This window comes from Schistocerca serialis, chromosome 1 (assembly GCF_023864345.2).
Source record: "Schistocerca serialis cubense isolate TAMUIC-IGC-003099 chromosome 1, iqSchSeri2.2, whole genome shotgun sequence".
NCBI classification, from domain to species: Eukaryota; Metazoa; Arthropoda; class Insecta; order Orthoptera; family Acrididae; genus Schistocerca; species Schistocerca serialis.
The window spans coordinates 460,255,105-460,275,224 of NC_064638.1; the positions used below are offsets into that span (position 1 = coordinate 460,255,105).

The 20,120-nt window shown below is 44.6% G+C and overlaps 2 protein-coding genes across 2 annotated transcripts in view; both read right to left on the reverse strand.

Annotated features, from left to right (window-relative positions):
* The window catches only part of LOC126473238 (histone demethylase UTY), a 224,612-nt gene that overhangs the window by 115,533 nt on the left and 88,959 nt on the right, over positions 1 to 20,120 (reverse strand). The gene's annotated exons all lie outside the window — the stretch shown is intronic.
* Positions 10,806 to 20,120, reverse strand: part of LOC126473251 (histone demethylase UTY-like) — a 207,174-nt gene continuing 197,859 nt past the window's right edge. The window contains exon 5 of the mRNA XM_050100192.1: positions 10,806 to 10,818. Coding sequence (XP_049956149.1) covers position 10,818 — 1 coding nt within the window. The 3' untranslated portion in view covers positions 10,806 to 10,817. The remainder of the gene's footprint in view (positions 10,819 to 20,120) is intronic.

Consider the following 20,120-nt stretch of genomic DNA (forward strand, 5'->3'; position numbering starts at 1 on the left):
CGCGTGAGACGACGCTTCATCCAGTCCCAAACATGCTCAATGGGGGACAGATCCGGAGATCTTGCTGGCCAGGGTAGTTGACTTACACCTTCTAGAGCACGTTGGGTGGCACGGGATACATGCGGACGTGCATTGTCCTGTTGGAACAGCAAGTTCCCTTGCCGGTCTAGGAATGGTAGAACGATGGGTTCGATGACGGTTTGGATGTACCGTGCACTATTCAGTGTCCCCTCGACGATCACCAGTGGTGTACGGCCAGTGTAGGATATCGCTCCCCACACCATGATGCCGGGTGTTGGCCCTGTGTGCCTCGGTCGTATGCAGTCCTGATTGTGGCGCTCACCTGCACGGCGCCAAACACGCATACGACCATCATTGGCACCAAGGCAGAAGCGACTCTCATCGCTGAAGACGACACGTCTCCATTCGTCCCTCCATTCACGCCTGTCGCGACACCACTGGAGGCGGGCTGCACGATGTTGGGGTGTGAGCGGAAGACGGCCTAACGGTGTGCGGGACCGTAGCCCAGCTTCATGGAGACGGTTGCGAATGGTCCTCGCCGATACCCCAGGAGCAACAGTGTCCCTAATTTGCTGGGAAGTGGCGGTGCGGTCCCCTACGGCACTGCGTAGGATCCTACGGTCTTGGCGTGCATCCGTGCGTCGCTGCGGTCTGGTCCCAGGTCGACGGGCACGTGCACCTTCCGCCGACCACTGGCGACAACATCGATGTACTGTGGAGACCTCACGCCCCACGTGTTGAGCAATTCGGCGGTACGTCCACCCGGCCTCCCGCACGCCCACTATACGCCCTCGCTCAAAGTCCGTCAACTGCACATACGGTTCACGTCCACGCTGTCGCGGCATGCTACCAGTGTTAAAGACTGCGATGGAGCTCCGTATGCCACGGCAAACTGGCTGACACTGACGGCGGCGGTGCACAAATGCTGCGCAGCTAGCGCCATTCGACGGACAACACCGCGGTTCCTGGTGTGTCCGCTGTGCCGTGCGTGTGATCATTGCTTGTACAGCCCTCTCCCAGTGTCCGGAGCAAGTATGGTGGGTCTGACACACCGGTGTCAATGTGTTCTTTTTTCCATTTCCAGGAGTATATATATATATATATATATATATATATATATATATATATATATATATCAATTGAATCAGCCGGTTCGAATACTGCTTCCCTATATCAGAGTTTGAAAACTTACATAAAGAATATTAGACAAGAGACTTGCAAGCTGATAACATATCCCGTGGGACGCTTTGTGTAACAGTTATAAGCTTTGTTGTGTCAAGTCTTGCAGGTTCCTCGACTACACATCAAAGGCAGTAACTGCGGTGAGTGGAGTGCACCGCACGCTTTTTTAAAAACATTTTACTTTGCGGCTCTCCATTCACTTCAGATAGCTGTAGAAGACGTATTAGTTATAGATCCACATAAATCCCCCACCCCTCCCTCACAGACAGGCGAGATTAGTAAAATCCTACTGATCAACAGTCAAAGCACAGAGAAGAAAGTGCTTGAGTTAGTAGCATCGTCTCATAAACACTGAGAAACCATAAAGCGACGGGCGTGGGAGTATACCGGTAATCGACCACTTATCTTTCCACTGGGACTGCTAAGACGAGCCGGCCAGTGGCCGAGCGGTTCTAGGCGCTACAGTCTGGAACCGCGCGACCGCTACGGTCGCAGGTTCGAATCCTGCCTCAAGCATGGATGTGTGTGATGTCCTTAGGTTAATTAGGTTTAAGTAGTTCTAGGTTCTAGGGGACTGATGACCTGAGAAGTTAAGTCCCATAGTGCTCAGAGCCATTTGGACCATTTGCAAAGACAAAATCAGACTAACTACAGCGCACACAGTGTCATTTAGCGATCGTGCTCTATACGCGATTGGAACTGGAAGGATACCTACATGTGGTACTACGTTAATTACCTTCGCCCATGCACTTCACATGTTCGCAGAGTGTGCATGCAGATTAGTATACGATCTTGAAACGAACGGTCACTTTCTGCGGCATTTCAGCATTAATTATTCATTATTTGAATTTCTGATTCTACACACGATGACAACATCTACGGTAGCCAACAGAGTACAAAACATCGAGCTGTTCTGGTGTCCAACACAATAATTTATATTATTCAGATGTTTATCTCGTAATCAGTTCTGTACTCTCCTGATTCTTGTAGGAATATTAAATGAAATCTGCTTAGAGAAACTACTTGACCATAAGAAACCCTACCTTCTCATCAACTACCCAAAATAAGCGTCGAACCGTGTCTTTCACGAGCGGAAGAACGTACCAGGAGGAGTAGTAACTTCATATAGCTGAACAGTTGTCCTTTGATGCAATAGCTTAGAAATTACGGTGTAAATGTGTCTGGGCGCGGTACCATTCCCACAGCACTGAGCGTGTTCGTCCCTCTGTGCTCGTCTGCACATACGCTGCAGAGGACGAATAATGGCATGTATGTGATACACTGTACAGTCACATTAATGTGACACGTGCAGGAAGAGTGTCAGTGGTGTGCTGGTAGATACCAATAGCAATGTGAAGCCGTGACGACTCCAGCACAGCGGCCAGTTGCGGTAGGTTTGCCGGTTGAAAATACGTGGCGCGAACAGCCCGATCGTAGCGGTCCAAAGGCGTCTCGATTGGGTTTTAATACGGGGAGTTTAGTGGCCAGAGGACTACGGTAAATTCATCCTGATGCTCTTCCAACCATGCAGTTACACTGCTAACTGTGTGACACGTTGCATTGTACTGCTTACTTATGTCATTACGCCGCGGAAAAACAAACGGCATGTTGGAGTGGACATGGTTCCCAAGGATAGATGCATACTTGTGTTGATCCACTGTATATTCCAGAATGACGAGATCACAGAGGGAAAGCCAAAAAACATTCCCCAGACCATAACGTTCCCTGCTGCGGCCTGGTCCTTTCAGACGATTGTTGTAGGGTGTTTTGCTTTCAGACAAAAATGGCTCTGGGCACTATGCGACTTAACTTCTGAGGTCATCAGTCCCCTAGAACTTAGAACTACTTAAACCTAACTAACCTAAGGACATCACACACATCCATGCCCGAGGCAAGAGTCGAACCTGCGACCGTAGCGGTCGCTCGGCTCCAGACTGTAGCGCCTAGAACCGCACGGCGCTTTCAGACATTTCACGCCGATTACACCAACAGCCATCTGCCTGATGGGGCATAAAACACGATTAACCTGACAAGGCCACTCAGTGGAGGTCCAGTTGCGGTACTGTCGTGCAAATTCCAGCACTCCGTTGAACAGCAGTCAGCATCGGTGCATGCACCAGGCGCTCGCTGCGGAGACCCATACACAACTTCCGCTAAACGGTCGTTGAGGAGACTCTTTGGGTGGCTCCTTAGTTCTCTGGGCGGTCGGTTGCTCAACAGTTGCACGTGTGTTCGCACGTACGCATCTCGTCAGGCGTCGTTCACCCCTGTCATCTATGGCCCCTGATGCACTACAGTTGCCTCAGCTCTGATTTTGGATAGCACCATTTTGCAACTACATAGGGGTACGACGGCATGCGAACAGTTTACAAACTTAGTCGTTTCGGAAATGCTTCAACTTTTGGCCAGAAAGCCAACGAGTTTGCTGTCTGGGGCGTCAGATAAATCGCACCGTTCCCGCATTACGACAACGACCGCACTGTTTTCGGTATCTGCCCCCCCCCCCCTCCTTTTCCGACCCCCTTTATATACCGTCCACTACTAGTGCTGTCTGCGAGTGGCTGTTGCACCTTGAAGTAGACGATGATCACATTAATGTGACTAGACCGTATAGAACAGAGTGATGCTGGTCATACTGTCTTCGATATCACACATTGAATGGGGATATCTCTGGAGTGAGTACAGCACACTTCGCACTTCTCCAAGAACAAAAGGGTAAATGTCGCATGACTTCCGGTAATCCGCTGTAGTTTACATTGTGAAACTTTAATATTAGACTTATTTGTACTATTTTTACACGATTCGTTATTAGTAAGACCAACGATGAATAATTGTGCTTGCTACTTGATGCAAATCCAAATACGTGAAAGGAGTAACAGATACTTTTAATAGGTAAATAACACACAGTACATTTCCACGAACGTGTTGGCTACAAAAATTCTGCTCTGCACATCTGAATGCTCACTCGATAGATATTCTTACTCAATGGTATCAGCAAGCCGGTCGTAATCAAGAACAACGGCTCTCGTATCTATGGCGGTTCTGTGGAGCACTCGCGACTATCTTAAAACGCTGCATATACATATTTTACATATTAGTTAACATCCACATGAAGTAATCGCATGTAAGCACATCAGGAAGACTGCAACGGAACTCTAACGTAGATTCTCGTGGCGAAGGTGCGGTCAAACATCTTACGGTTTGAACGATGTCTGTTCTTGCAAGTGAAATGGCTGCGACTCCTCCCCAGGAACGCACATTAACAGAGTTCCTCAAAATGTCTGACATTGTCAACACAAATATGTGGTTCGTATCTATTACAATCCTCCAATCGTTTGGAATAACGTCTTTATGACACACTACCTGTTATGTGGATGGCTGACTACTTAAACAAATCACAGTCGCCGAGCCAGTCATTAAGAGCTCATTGACTTCCTCTCCCCAACACTTTAGGGTTGGGTTGTTTTGGGGAAGGAGACCAGACAGCGAGGTCATCGGTCTCATCGGATTAGGGAAGGACGGGGAAGGAAGTCGGTCGTGCCCTTTGAAAGAATCCATCCCGGCATTTGCCTGGAACGATTTAGGGAAATCGCGGAAAACCTAAATCAGGATGGCCGGACGCGGGACCAACACTTTAGGTAGAAGGTCTCTAACTTCACCGAAGTTCAAAATGCGAATTAGCGTCGTGTTTTTCTAAAATATTTCCGATCTGATCAGTAAATTTTTTAATTACAAGGAGAGAAACTGTATCCTTTCCATCGTTGGTTTTCATACTTGGCCGTCGGTCTTCCTGTATTTGGTTGTAGAATTCTGTTTACTTCTTCCCCGAGGAACTATTTTTCTCGAATGACTGCTTTAGATGTTTTACTTCGGCGTCCAGGTATTACGGCGTGCAAATCCTTTCTGTTGTATCGACAAGACTTTTAATGACATCTCTCTTTTGTTTTGGATGGTGACTTGAGATCTTATGTAAACTTTGTACTGGAACAACCGAGAGAAGCTTGAATACACGGCTAAAGGACCACGAAAGTCTCTGTCAACTAGGAAAAATAGACAAATCGGCTGTAGCAGAGCATTCTCGTCAGTCAGGAAGTCACGCAGTGAAGTTTTCTGAAACAAGAATGTTATCTAGGACGACGCACTATTATCCACGGCTAGATTCAGAAGTCACTGAGTTATATATAAACATACGGATAATTCTAATAGGAAAGAAGAGACCAAGGAACTTAACGACATATGGACAGTCGCTCTGCAGAGTCGCTAAACAGTGCCAGAAAAGGCGTGACAGATTATTTCTGAAGGGTATCTTTGCTATGCGTCTGCGTTGTTCTCTTATTAGCCATTCAGTAGCCTCGGACGCGGTGTTGCCGTTTCGCCTCCTTATCTGGAAATCTTGATAACGCTACTTTTTCTCCCATGTTTTGCTCTCTTGCCATTTCTGTTTTCTTCCTCCCATCTCATCTGATAATCCAGTTCTATTATTTCTCGATCCTCCTGTGGACAGTCAACACCTCCCCCACACTGATTCCTTCTACACTGCTGCTAAGTATTTCTTTGGATGTCATTAACCTTAATGGAACAAAATCTACAGATGTAAAGGTAATTTCCGGAGTACCCCAAGGAAATGTGATAGGACCGTTACTGTTAACAATGTATATAAGCGATCTAGTAGCTGACAAGACCAGAATCGATGGTTAAGTTTTATCTTTGCCAAGGATCATCTCTGCTCATCACGTGTACCTTCGATCACGCCCCTTTTTCTGCAATATATATCGCTCTCAGATGTCCGACCCGTCAGTCGGCAATATTCAACGGAGGAGCAACGTCTCTGAAGATGTCCAGCACCGTTCTGAACGAAACGTTAGGAACAGAAGAGCTTCGTTGAGCACGACCTCTTTTTATACCCCGCAAAGTTTACCAGCAGGAATGTCAGCCGGTATATAAGGCATACATTCTGCACACAGTAGCTATTCTTAGCACAAGAAGCACAGGCAGTTAAAAGATCTGTATCGAAAGTGGTAGCGCCCAGGCGATCGGCTGCGCCGCTTGGGCGCGCGCCGCACAGCACCCATGCCGCACGGGCGGGCTGTGGGAAGCGGCCGCAGGACAACGCATCGCCGGCCTCCGGCGGCTTTCACTTTTGACCGCGCCACTTTCGCCCGAGTTACTTCATTTCCCGCCCAGCCTTGTGCGTTCAAATGCTAGCTTCGTCCTACACACTTCCAAACCAATTCCCGTCGAACCCAGTTTCGCGCTGCTTCTACACCACCATATAACTTGAACGAGACAATGAAGCGCTTATAGTGTTTCAATGGCTTTCATGCATAGTAGACGAAATTTGCGGCACCGCCTAACGCACAGGTAACAGTTGACGAAATCTTTCTGTGAAAGTCAAACTAATGCAATCTGTTGGAATTACCATTCCAAGCATGTGTACATGTTTGGTTTGTGAAAACAGATTCATACCCGTAAAGTTATTACAGTCGACTGTTCCATTGCAGTTTCTCGCAGTGAATTACATCCACTGAAAATAATTATACGCCATCCGTTCAACAAAGAGCGCTCCCACGTCAGGTCTACTTAACACGTCGACTTTACACTCAGTATAAACATTAGCAAAGACACGTTCACATACAGTAGACTCCGAAGGCTTCACTTACTAAGCTGGAAGTGAAAATCCCTTCCCAAATGTTCCCAACTGGCACGCTCCCTGTTCCACTGCCAGACTGCGTCGTAGTTGGGTGAAAAATTCCTGACTCTTCAGCGGCTCATTACTCGAACAGCCTGGTCTAGCTTTAGGGGGTAGGCAATGGAAAACATTAAAAAACTACTACATTCCCGCTCTACCTTCAGAAGACAGAATACGAGACTTTAAAAAGCTGAAAACAACATACACTCTCTCATTAGTCAACTCCTTACCTTTAGGAGAGTCGGAAAGATTTCGAAGAAAAAAAACTTAGTACACTGCACACTTCAGGTAAGATGTCGACTTTGCTTCGTATATTCATAAAGAAAAAAACTTTAGCATTCCATTTTTTTCTGGGGCATATTGTTCCACAATTAAGTAAAATATAGTTCTCATCCCCAGGTTCTGAAGAAGGTTGTCGGGAGTTTTCTCTCATTTACGGTGTATGGCAAATGCCGGAACTGAAAAACCTCTACCAAATATACCCAATTAGGACACTCATAGGACATAACTCGAACAGCCTGCTCTACGTAGAGAATAGAAATTAATTTTTAAAAAATATATGTGAGTTCATTAGTTCACCTTTGGTGTGACGATGACGACGACTTGTGGGTTAAGGCGAAGTCATGCATGCACTAAACAGAGACGACCATGATAAAAATGGGTTAGAAAATAACAATAAATTGGAAAACCAAGTTGTATTCAGGCATAAGAATTGTACAGCTTCGGGTCGTTTGCGATCGGTAGAGATGCGAATACACTGGATACGTCGAGGAAGTTGAGTTTACTCGTAAACACATCATCAAACACATTTTCACATACACTAGACTTTTTGTGTCTGTCTGAAAGACGATGACCTGAATTAAATTAAAAATAGTTCCCATCTCCATGTCGTGACTAAATTTTTGATTGTGTGGTAAATTAACAGAACAGGAAATCTCCTCCGAAATATTCCTAATTGGACCACCTCCTGCTAATATGGTAGTGAGCTGGAAAGTCCCTGATTCCGCTGTAGATCATTACGCCAACAGCACGCTTCGCGTGAAGAAAGAATGATCTATTAAAAAAAAAATGCAGTGTAAAAAACTTGTGAGTCACGCCGATCACTATTAAGTCACCAATTTTTGGATTATCCAAGCTATCGTGTGCTAATATCTACATAGCTACACACTTACGCATCCACGACCTTGGCTCTTCGCGGCAGCAATCCAAGTTCGTGAACACGAAGCGTGTGATATTGCAATCCTTGCGTCTATTCACCATTCCTCCTTTCAGAGCCTAGTTATTTCGTAGGAGATTTCACCTAACCTGTCCCGTGTGACGTACGGGTTGCTCTTCGTATTATTTCTTGTAGCTTTTATATTTCATTGGTCCCCTTCATTTTTAAATAAACATTCTTTTGTAGTGACACATTTCACATACAGACAGCTTCTCCACTGATTACACTGGTCAACAAATTTAAACTTTTTTCTGCATCTGGTTTGTACATGGATAGATATACGTAATTCTACGACGCTGAATTGACTAGTAAAATCAGATATTTTCTATCACGTCATAAGCCAGTAAACTGCCATCAGGACGGAGCTCGGTTTGAACACCACGGTGGGCACGGCCCTATTTCAGCAGGTATGCCTTTGCCTTCCTCCGACCTGTGATGGGACTTGGTAAGCCAGCTGTAGGGGGACCTATACTTTAGCGCAGACTGTAACACAATGTGCAATAGAGCATTTTTTTCACATTAATAAACATTGCTAGAGTTGAAGTACGTGATAGGTAACAGATAAAAAACCTAGCACTCACCGGGAAACAAAGTCGAAACTACGTCCAAAGTATGGCACTTCACCACCGGATATTCGAGAAAGTCACAAGTGCACAAACTACACTACTATACGCCTCAGTGTTGCGCACGCGCATATCGTGGGCCGCGATTCAAAGAGATGCACAGGGGTGCCGTAACACAGAGAGAGCATTCCAGTGTGCCCCGAGAGCTACAACACCACGAATCGTTTCTCAGTTTTTGGCAACATCAATGTGTAGAATATTTTTTGGTGAGGGGGAATCAGAGTTCTTTGTTTATGACAATATACGGTCAAATAACCAACAAGTTTTACAACTTCTGAAACACAAGACATTTACACCACACATAAATAGCTCTATTGATCCTCCTTTAGACATCCACGAGTCAGGCAGCATTCCAGTGTGCCCCCGAGGGCAACCAGTGTGCCCCCGAGGGCAAAAATACCAAGAATCGCTTCTCGGTTTTTGGCAAGATCAATGTGTAGTATTTTTTTTTGGGAAGGGGGGGAGGGGGGGATGAGGGTCCTTTGTTTACAATAATATACAGTCAAATCACCAACAAGTTTTAAAACTTTAGAAACACCAGATCTTGTACACCACACATAAACACCTTCATCTTTATCGCCTTTCGACGTCCACACGTCCTCAACACAAAATGCATCATACAATAAAAATAAGACGTGCCAATATTCGTTTTAAAACTTCACCAACATTAAAAGTACGGTACGTAATGACGTCACGGTTATTAAAACTTTCAAGGCCACCAATACTTTCAATATCTCCACAGCGAACGATTGCCACGGTGAGCCGTCCAGTATCATGACTAAATTTATCATCCTTTATAAGGGAAAAATTCTAATTACCACCTGCAGAAACAAATGGATCATCAAGGACAGCACGAGAAGCAACACGTTTTGCCTTCAGTTCATTTTTCTCCTTGGGCTCATTACTGATTTCAATATTACTGAGGTGGATGGCTCTGAGCACTACGGGAGTTAACTGCTGAGGTCATCAGTCCCCTAGAACTTAGAACTACTTAAACTTAACTAACCCAAGGACATCACACACATCCATGCCCGAGGCAGGATTCGAACCTGCGACCGCAGTGGTCGTGCGGTTCAAACTGTGGCGCCTAGAACCACTCGGTCACCCCGGCCGGCTTTTACTGAGGTGGAATTTTGATTTTTTCCCTTATAAAGGATGATAAGTTTATCGTGGTAGGATGGCTTTACTGTGGCTATTGTTCGTTGTGGAGATATTGAGAGTATTAGTGGTCTTGAAAGTTTTAATAATTGTGACAACATTACATACCGTACTTTTAATGCCAGTGAAGTTTTTAATAAGAATATTGGTACGTCTTACTTTTATTGTGCTTTGCCTTTCGTATTGAGGACTCGCTGACGTCGAAAAGTGGACCAACATGAAGCTATTTACGTGTGACGTAAAGGATCTGGCGTTTGTGATGTTGTAAAACTTGTTGGTGATTTGACTATATATTATCATAAATAATAAAGAACCTTGATTTCCCCCTCCCCTAAAAAAACACATAAAAACACTACATTGATCTTGCCGAAAGCTGAGAACGATTTTTGGTGTTGCAGCTCTCCTTGAGGGGGGGGGGGGGGGGGGGGCGCTGGAATGCTCTCTGTGTAAGGTACCCCTGTGCATTATTTGCGAGCGATACGAGTATTTAATATCTGTTAAGAGTCGATTGACAATTTTGTGAGATCAATCGGAAGGCAGGTGGTTAAAGCCCAGCGTCAGTAAGTGGAAGTACGTTTACTCAGTTGTCTGATAACTGCTGGTGAAGACCAGGGAGGGAAACCACTGTCGCAAGCTCCGGAAGGGGGGGAGGGGGGCACAAAGAAACATGTGACGCGACCGTAGTACATAGGCAGGGGCTTTGTTCAGCGGAGAGGACAGGTGGACGGAAGAGATGACGCTTCCTGGAAGAAGGTGGGCAACGCTCCCGGCGCGGGCAGCGGGGAGGCCTGGGTCGCTGACCCTGGAGGCGCGGCCTTCTCCCAGAATGCCGGCCGGCGTGCCTTACGGCGGGATCGGACCATGGCGCGGCACGCTGCAGCTGGACGGGGGCTCTGCGCGGGGTGCCACTCGCCACCGAGGAGGGCCATCTGCAAGTGAAGGATCTATTGTCGACGTGCAGGTCGGCGGTTCTCGGGTCACTAGACCCCACAACAGCAGGCGTATCCCGCGGGTCCGTGATCTCACCCGTCATGTTCAACATGTATATCAACGATCTTCCAAACGATCTTAAACACTTGCGACCGCAAGTCTTCACGCAGACGACGAACAGCAGGTAACGAGGATGCAATGACAACTGGACATCACGGAAGACTGGGCAAAGGCGAACAGGATTACGTTCAAGTACACCAAAACAGCGACGATGCTGTTTAGCAAGAAAGGGCCTGTATAGAGGATGCAGCTGGGCATCGCGAACCAGCCACACAGGTTAAATATCTGGGAAGCATCCTAGACAAAGGCATGACTTACACACCACATGTTCAGGAATGGAAACTGAATACCAAGAAGATGATTCGGGCCCTGAAGCCCTTCTTCATGAGCTGCAACCTCAACCATTCAACTAAGTTGAAATTGTACAAGGCAATAAGCAGCCGTCGCTCCTTTACGGCTGAACTTCATGCGCCAACAATATACTACGACTACAGGCACTCAAGTGTGTATAAAGTGGCGCCTCTGTGCCCCTAGATGGCACATGAAATCCATCGGCAAACAAGTGAACACTCCTTGATGGACAAAGTCAAGGCTCAGGCAACGAAACTGTTCGAAAGAATAGACGAGGAGGTGGAGGATCTGTCCCCCGACTAGCGACTGCAGGCCAAGCCCAGCCCCAATAATGAACAAATACAAGGAGTCAAGAACAATAATTATGAACCCATAAGACCACCCTGATTGAGGGACTACCGACCTCAAAAAGCCCGTCTGCGCATCTAACTGGCTAATATTTTCTGTAAACGTCACCTTTACAAAGCACTGAAGGGCCCAATGAGAACCCCAAGTACCTCTGAATATGCAATAAATAAAGTGAAATCCTCTCCCAACCAGTCATTCCAGAAGTAAAAATCGCCAAAGGCGACCACACTTCGGCACACATGGAAAAAACAGCGTCACTAGACCTCGCAGGCCAAGTTTAGCGTTTATCGTTCCGCCGGCGACGAGGTCATTAGAGACTGAGCAGAACCTCGGATTGGGGAAAAAAAATCGACCGTGCTCATTCAAAAGCTCCATGTCGTTATTTACTTTAATCGATTTAGAGGAATCACAGAAACTTACAATTTCGAAGGTTGGATGGGGATTTGAACCGCCGTTCGCCCGAATAAGAGTTCAGTGTGCTAACCACTGCCCCGTCTTGCTCGACTATGTATAGTCTAGCCTTCCGCAGAAAGTCAACTGAAGGGTCTAATCTGTAGAGGGGGATCCAATCGACAAAATAATAACTGAATTTCGCGAAGTTTTGAAACTGAACAAATTAATGAATGAACTTATCTAAGAAGGTATCTAAATGAAGTATTGCTGCATAGTTCGAAGTGAAAAAAATATGGTATGTTCCACAAAAATGCAAAGACTGCTATATCACCTTAGAATCCCAAAACACTGTCTACACTGACAGCTCGTTCATGTTTTCCTACAGAAAACGCTACCACGCTAAACTGAATACATGAACCTCAGTGTGTAACTATTAACGCACACACTCCTGACATTTAATATATAATTGAAGACACTGCAACAAGATTTTCGACAAGTATAGTGCGTAAAGGGACATCGAAATAAGTGTCCAAGGAATAGAAAAGCAACTGGAATCACTCAATAGAGGAAAGTCCACTGGACCTGACGGGATACCAATTCGATTCTACACAGAGTACGCGAAAGAACTTGCCCCCCTTCTAACAGCCGTGTACCGCAAGTCTCTAGAGGAACGGAGGGTTCCAAATGATTGGAAAAGAGCACAGATAGTCCCAGTCTTCAAGAAGGGTCGTCGAGCAGATGCGCAAAACTATAGACCTATATCTCTTACGTCGATCTCTTGTAGAATTTTAGAACATGTTTTTTGCTCGCGTATCATGTCATTTCTGGAAACCCAGAATCTACTATGTAGGAATCAACATGGATTCCGGAAACAGCGATCGTGTGAGACCCAACTCGCCTTATTTGTTCATGAGACCCAGAAAATATTAGATACAGGCTCCCAGGTAGATGCTATTTTTCTTGACTTCCGGAAGGCGTTCGATACAGTTCCGCACTGTCGCCTGATAAGCAAAGTAAGAGCCTACGGAATATCAGACCAGCTGTGTGGCTGGATTGAGGAGTTTTTGGCAAACAGAACACAGCATGTTGTTATCAATGGAGAGACGTCTACAGACGTTAAAGTAACCTCTGGCGTGCCACAGGGGAGTGTTATGGGACCATTGCTTTTCACAATATATATAAATGACTTAGTAGATAGTGTCGGAAGTTCCATGCGGCTTTTCGCGGATGATGCTGTAGTATACAGAGAAGTTGCTGCATTAGAAAATTGTAGCGAAATACAGGAAGATCTGCAGCGGATAGGCACTTGGTGCAGGGAGTGGCAACTGACCCTTAACATAGACAAATGTAATGTATTGCGAATACATAGAAAGAAGGATCCTTTATTGTATGATTATATGATAGCGGAACAAACACTGGTAGCAGTTACTTCTGTAAAATATCTGGGAGTATGCGTACGGAACGATTTGAAGTGGAATGATCATATAAAACTAATTGTTGGTAAGGCGGGTACCAGGTTGAGATTCATTGGGAGAGTGCTTAGAAAATGTAGTCCATCAACAAAGGAGGTGGCTTACAAAACACTCGTTCGACCTATACTTGAGTATTGCTCATCAGTGTGGGATCCGTACCAGGTCGGGTTGACGGAGGAGATAGAGAAGATCCAAAGAAGAGCGGCGCGTTTCGTCACTGGGTTATTTGGTAACCGTGATAGCGTTACGGAGATGTTTAATAAACTCAAGTGGCAGACTCTGCAAGAGAGGCGCTCTGCATCGCGGTGTAGCTTGCTCGCCAGGTTTCGAGAGGATGCGTTTCTGGATGAGGTATCGAATATATTGCTTCCCCCTACTTATACTTCCCGAGGAGATCACGAATGTAAAATTAGAGAGATTAGAGCGCGCACGGAGGCTTTCAGACAGTCGTTCTTCCCGCGAACCATACGCGACTGGAACAGGAAAGGGAGGTAATGACAGTGGCACGTAAGGTGCCCTCCGCCATACACCGTTGGGTGGCTTGCGGAGTATCAATGTAGATGTAGATGTAGAACATAGTTTTATATCTTCATTTGTAACTTTTTTATTTACAGAGATATTAAATCGTAGACACCTTTCTTTTTACACGAAAGCAACTTTAACAGCACACTTCTTTGAAAAGAGGAGTGAGTATAACAATGTAGTACTTGTCATTATCTTCACCAGGGTTTCCAAAACTGTGTTCCGCGGAACACTGGTGTTCCACGGGAAGTGAGTAAGTGCTCTGTGAAAAACTATTAATAACACGGCCGTTTTTTCGGCATTTTCACTGTACTAATTACTTTTTTAAATTTCACTATGATTTCTGATTAATTAGTTATGATTTAAAATTGAAGCAATCACTGAATAAAATAAGTTTTTCTCATTTTTAAAATTTTATAAACCAACAAAATAAATAATAATTTCCATCAAACTACCAGGATTCTCAAACTGTTCCGTGACAAGAAAAGTTTGTGAACCACGGATCTACAGTGAAACTGCTCACAAAATGAGCACACGAGGTGGGAAGATAGCAAAATTTGGCTGACAGCACATCGAAATTTCTGCACTGCTATTTTTTGTTGGCATAGTACAGCAAGTGAAACAGCGTTGAGATTCTTGAATCTTCATATATAGCGTACTGTTGCCTCTTCTTAAGGATGATAATGACAATAATTCACCTCCACAGTCCCACAAGAAAACCCATAGATGTTTAAATATCTCGGCAAATGTTTCCTCAGCATAATAATTACTGTGTTTAATTATTGAACGCTTAATCAGGGATATGTTTCATGACCGTGTGAAGATGGTACTGTGGTACTGCGAAATGAAAAAATTATTAAATAAACAAAAAGTGCATACCAAGAAATGCAAATATAGCGCATTACATAACGGTAGTGAAACCACTATGACTCTACGGAAGTGAACGTCTATTACTGAATTATAAAGCAGGGAAACTTGAAACATAAGAGAGAATGATCACGAAGAAATTTTAGATGAAGCTAAAAAAGATTTCGAATTAACACAACGCAGCAGAAAGATATGTTTTCAGAAGGAAAGTGTTACATTTAGAAGGATTCTAAGGAAGAAAAAGTAAAAGAACTGATGTGACGTGTTATGAAGAGAGGAAAATAATACATGGTGGAAAGACGAAATAATGTTGGAAAAAATGAGAAGGAACCGAAATAGTCACTGAATTTTCTCATGTTGAGAAATCAGAAGGAGCGATCTGTTTTACTTGGTAAAAACTTCCTAAAACATAAATATTTGTATTTTTACAATAGCTGCTTTCGACAGACTTTGCTGTCCTCTTCAGGTCTTCAAAAATTTTTGTTGTAAAACGTGTACATTTTGAGTCGGAGCCTCACGGCAAGTTGTCATGTTAGTGGGTAAAATGTAGCACACTGTACACAGGTCTGTCATGAGTAACACAGTTAAAAACAAAAAGCACCGTTTGCATATGGCCATGACCAAAATGTACAGCTCACGGATGATTGTTGCGTCACAAAAATTACAATATACAATAAAATGCACAGTAGTACATCTGCTTAGATCAGCTACCGTAAACTAATGTGATATTGTGCATTTGATTATGTACTGCGATTTGTATGACGCAACAATCATCTGTGAGCGATACACGCGCGCTATCTTGCATTTTATAGTGTACTGTGACATTCGTGTCGCAACAATCATCCGTGAGCGCAACATACATGGTCATGGCCATGTGCACACGCTGTTTTTTTTAAATGTTTTATTTCTCACAAACCTTTATATAATGTGCTACATTCTATCGACTAACATGACTTCTTGGCCTGAGGTCCCACCTCAAAATGAACAAGTTACATAACAAAAAAATTTTGAAGACCTGAAGATGATAGCAAAGTCTGTCGGAACTGGTTGTGATAAATAAAGAAATATTTATGAGATCTTGGCTTTAGAAAGTTGTCACGTGTTCCCTAACTGACCAAAGCGGAAGCAAAAAAGTGAATAACCCTACAGTGTTCTTGCAGTGAGACTGAATAGGATTCAGTCAAATGGTTCAAATGGCTCTAAGCACTATGGGACTTAACATCTGAGGTCATCAGTCCTCTAGACTTAGAACTACTTAAACCTAACTAACCTAAGGACAACACACATCCATGCCCGAGACAGGATTCGAACCTGCGACCGTAGGGTAAGATTCAGTCCTTGGATATAATAGCGCTTAAGAAAGTAATTAACACAACTAACGTCACTTAAGAAAAAATGTTGAACTACTCAGATTAAACTGACTTTTAAGATAACGACGCAGATCGTGAACTTCCCTTGTAAAAGCAGTACTGCTACAGGGGCTGTTACAGGTGGGTCATGAAAGGATGAAGAAACGAGAATTACAATCGAAACTTTCTGGAGATTAAAACTGTGTGTCGAACCGAGACTCTAACTCGGTGCTTTGCCTTTCGCGAGTAAGTGCTCTACCATCTGAGGTACTCGAGCACGACTCACGCCCCGTCCTCCCAGTTTTAATCTGCTAGGAAGTTTCATATCAGCGCACAGTCCGCTGCACAGTGCAAATCTCATTTTGAAATTAAAATCGAAACTGCTCCGCTTACCGAGAACAAACGGTGAGAGGGCCAGACTGTTCAACAGCTAAGTCAAACAATAGTACGCCAGAAAGGAAGTAATAATAAAGCTATGCGATGGGAAATGTGGAACCGCGGGCGTCCTTCCCCTGCTGGCCGTCAGCTGGTACCTCTGGGCGCGCTTCAAGGTCAAGAACTGCGCAGCCAAGGTCAGTGGCCCCGGCCGGCGTTCTCTACTCGCCCGCCTCTCGCCTGACGCCGACGCAGCCGCAGCCCCCGTCATGACTCACGGATCCGGTCCGGCCGGGCCCGCCCAGCCTCCTCCTTGCCAGCCTTGCCTCGCTTTGCCTTTGTCTCCATCACCGTGCCTCGCGGCCATGTTCCTCGAACTCCGAGCGGCCAGACAAGTGGCGAGTATGCAAGACACGCCACCGCCGCGCAGGCGTCACGGCGACGCCGCGCCATCGCTCGACTAGGAGTCGAAGGGGCGGTAACGGGATATAAACGAACACCTTGCCGGAAACTGAGTCCAGAGCGACAAGTTTCGCGGGGCAAGAAAGTCACTATTGTCATCGGCGTTTGTCAAAAAATGGCTCTGAGCACTATGGGACTTAACATCTGAGGTCATCAGTCCCCTAGAACTTAGAACTACTTAAACCTAATTAACCTAAGGACATCACACACATCCATGCCCGAGGCAGGATTCAAACCTGCGACCGTAGCGGTCGCACGGTTCCAGACTGAAGCGCCTAGAACCGCTCGGCCACACCGGCCGGCTCGGCGTTTGTCGTTTGTGTGTGTGTGTGTGTGTGTGTGTGTGTGTGTGTGTGTGTGTGTGTGTGAGAGAGAGAGAGAGAGAGAGAGAGAGAGAGAGAGAGAGAGAGAGAGAGAGAGTGAGTGAGTGAGTGAGTGAGTGAGAGAGAGAAAGAAAGAAAGAGAGAGAGCTGCACGAATCCTACACAGGTTCAACTATGTGCAGTTTTGGTAAACCTGATTGTTTTTGGGTTAAATAGTTTGGGTAAATTATCTCTACTTATACATGGTACAATGTCCGTGACGAAGCACAGAACCTATCTATTCTTCACACTGTAATTGAAGATGTAACAACTAACTTCACTAGAAATTGTAATTTGGTTACACACAGTCAAACATCCGAGTGACATTCTGCAGGAAGAAAAATACTTTAATAACAGACGATTTTCTCCCCTGTAATCTTACACATGCATTGGCAAAGCTTGTAATCAAAACCCTACTGTCTACGTGTACATAATATTGTTTTCCACCTCTGAGATGGGGGCGGCAAGAAACTACTGTGTTCCTCGCTGTGATGAGTGTCTCTCTGAACCGCGTGTTTTGCACAATGTCTTCGCCACATTTACAATTGCACTTCATTCCAGTCGATGTTTACCTTGAGTCGACTGTGTTCTATACTTGTATAGAATAGCATGCAACAGGATACGGAAACTGGAACAGCAAGAAATTGTGCTGCGTGTTTACTGTCCAAACTTCATTTGTTGTTCCCTGAAACTAGTTCTCTCTTAACAGTAAAAAATACTGCGTATTTGCAGAGCCGCGAATGTAACATTACATTTGATCAGGCCACAGAATACAGTCATCGATCATAATAAAATAAAAATTTTCGGGGATGAAGGCGGTTTTCATGTTGTATCACCGTTAAGGATATACTACAACAGAAATAACATTAAAGCTGACATCAATGTAGGAGCGTAAAAATGAGTAAAACAGAAACAGGCCACGGAGATTTCTGGCGCTCTAAACAATACCTCACTGTTAGTACTACATTATAATTTTTTTCAATCACTGCTTAAGGCTCCAACGATCAAATTGGATCTTGCCTCAACTTTAAAGAGACTAGGAAAGTAAAGCGTAACGGCCAGCTGCGGTGATCTCGAAGTCTTTCGCAGCGCTATCGACGTATAAATCGTTTCGGGTGCTTTAACCACATTTAATACAGGTAAAATTGAACACTGAATTACGAATTTATTTGACAGCCTACACCATCTTGTGTGTGCAAAGGACCTGAAATAATAAAATGGTGTGATCCGAAACGAGTTCAAACTAAATGCAGGTTCACGGTTTTTATATGCATCGTACTACACTCTACTATTGTTCAAATAGCGGATTAGGCCCTTCATTCAGCCCAAGTTTAGCTACCGTTCATAAATTCCGTACTCTACGGAAGATCAAAGACCTCTGATGTGTGGGGCGGCCGTTTAGTCGCGATATTGCCTAGTCAATGGTTTTAAAGGGTACGGTCATTGCTCCGCTGCAATTCATATTCTCCATTAGCGTCGGACCCCGTAGCAGTTTAAAAGGCCAGACCGCTCGATGCGACGCGACGCGAAGGGCGCGCGCCTCCTGATACACCATCTTTAATGTATCATTCATATTTTAAGCCCAACAGATTCGTTCATGAGAGCAGTGGTTACGGTATCCCATTCACGCTTACAGCGAATTCAAGTGGCCGAGAGATTGGAAAACCTGACATTAAGCCTTGTACTTAATTGTTTTTAATGCACGGAAATCAACAAAACATTCGCCTACGCTGAAGACTTTTTGCTCTCTGTGCCTGATGAAATGTCTTTCGAGATTCGACGCTTGATGCTTTAAGCGAAAGTTCTAAAAGTGCAACAATGCCTTCTGTCAACCAGATTATTGGTTACTTAGGATATTCACAAGGCGTCAAATGGAGGAGTTAATTTCCTCACATCAGAGCGCGTAACATTAGGATTCAGTGTTTGATGTCTCTCAAGTTATTAGGGATCTGTAGCTATGACAACTGAAGGACGTCAAGGAAACGGATCGTCTCCGGTTTGAGAAGAACCCATCCGATCATTCGACTGAAGTGATACCAACAATATACATAAAACTTAAAACAGGGGTTCCATATGGAAATTTGAACTAACGTTTTAATTAATGCGGCTTCCTAATCTCTGTGGGTATAACGTATCAAACGTATGCATGTGCAGTGTGTTGACAGCAATGAATGCTACTCTAGTGGATGACGGTAATGTTACTTGTTTATGCGGAATTGAACGAAGTCAATGCTAGTCCAAGCAATAATTATTACTGATAAGAGAAATCACTACCACAAACGTCACTACTGAGTTGAACAGGCACTAAAAAAAGTCTAAATGAGACACATGCCACGAAAACTGCATAAGGAACACATTTTTGGTACAGTTGCTATTTTCGACTGTTTTGTACAAACTTTTGACTAATGACCAACACAAACACATTATATGATCGAGCGAGTATATTTTAGATGCCACGTACCACGGGAAGTGTTATGTACGATTAACACAAGTGGAAAGGCACAATTCAGTTATCTCCTTCTACCAAACTCCGTCAACATCGGTCTCTTTATTGCATAACTATCTATGCAAATTTTTAACTATGTCCACGACGCACTTCGAGGGTTTGCACCCTCATCACCATGTAAATGTGTGAATTTACAAGTAAACTGTGACGAGTACAAGTGTATTTCTGCTTCAAACAGCCAACCGTCTGCTTTATGTTTCATTTCGAAGATATTCCTGTAAACTGCAAACCGTT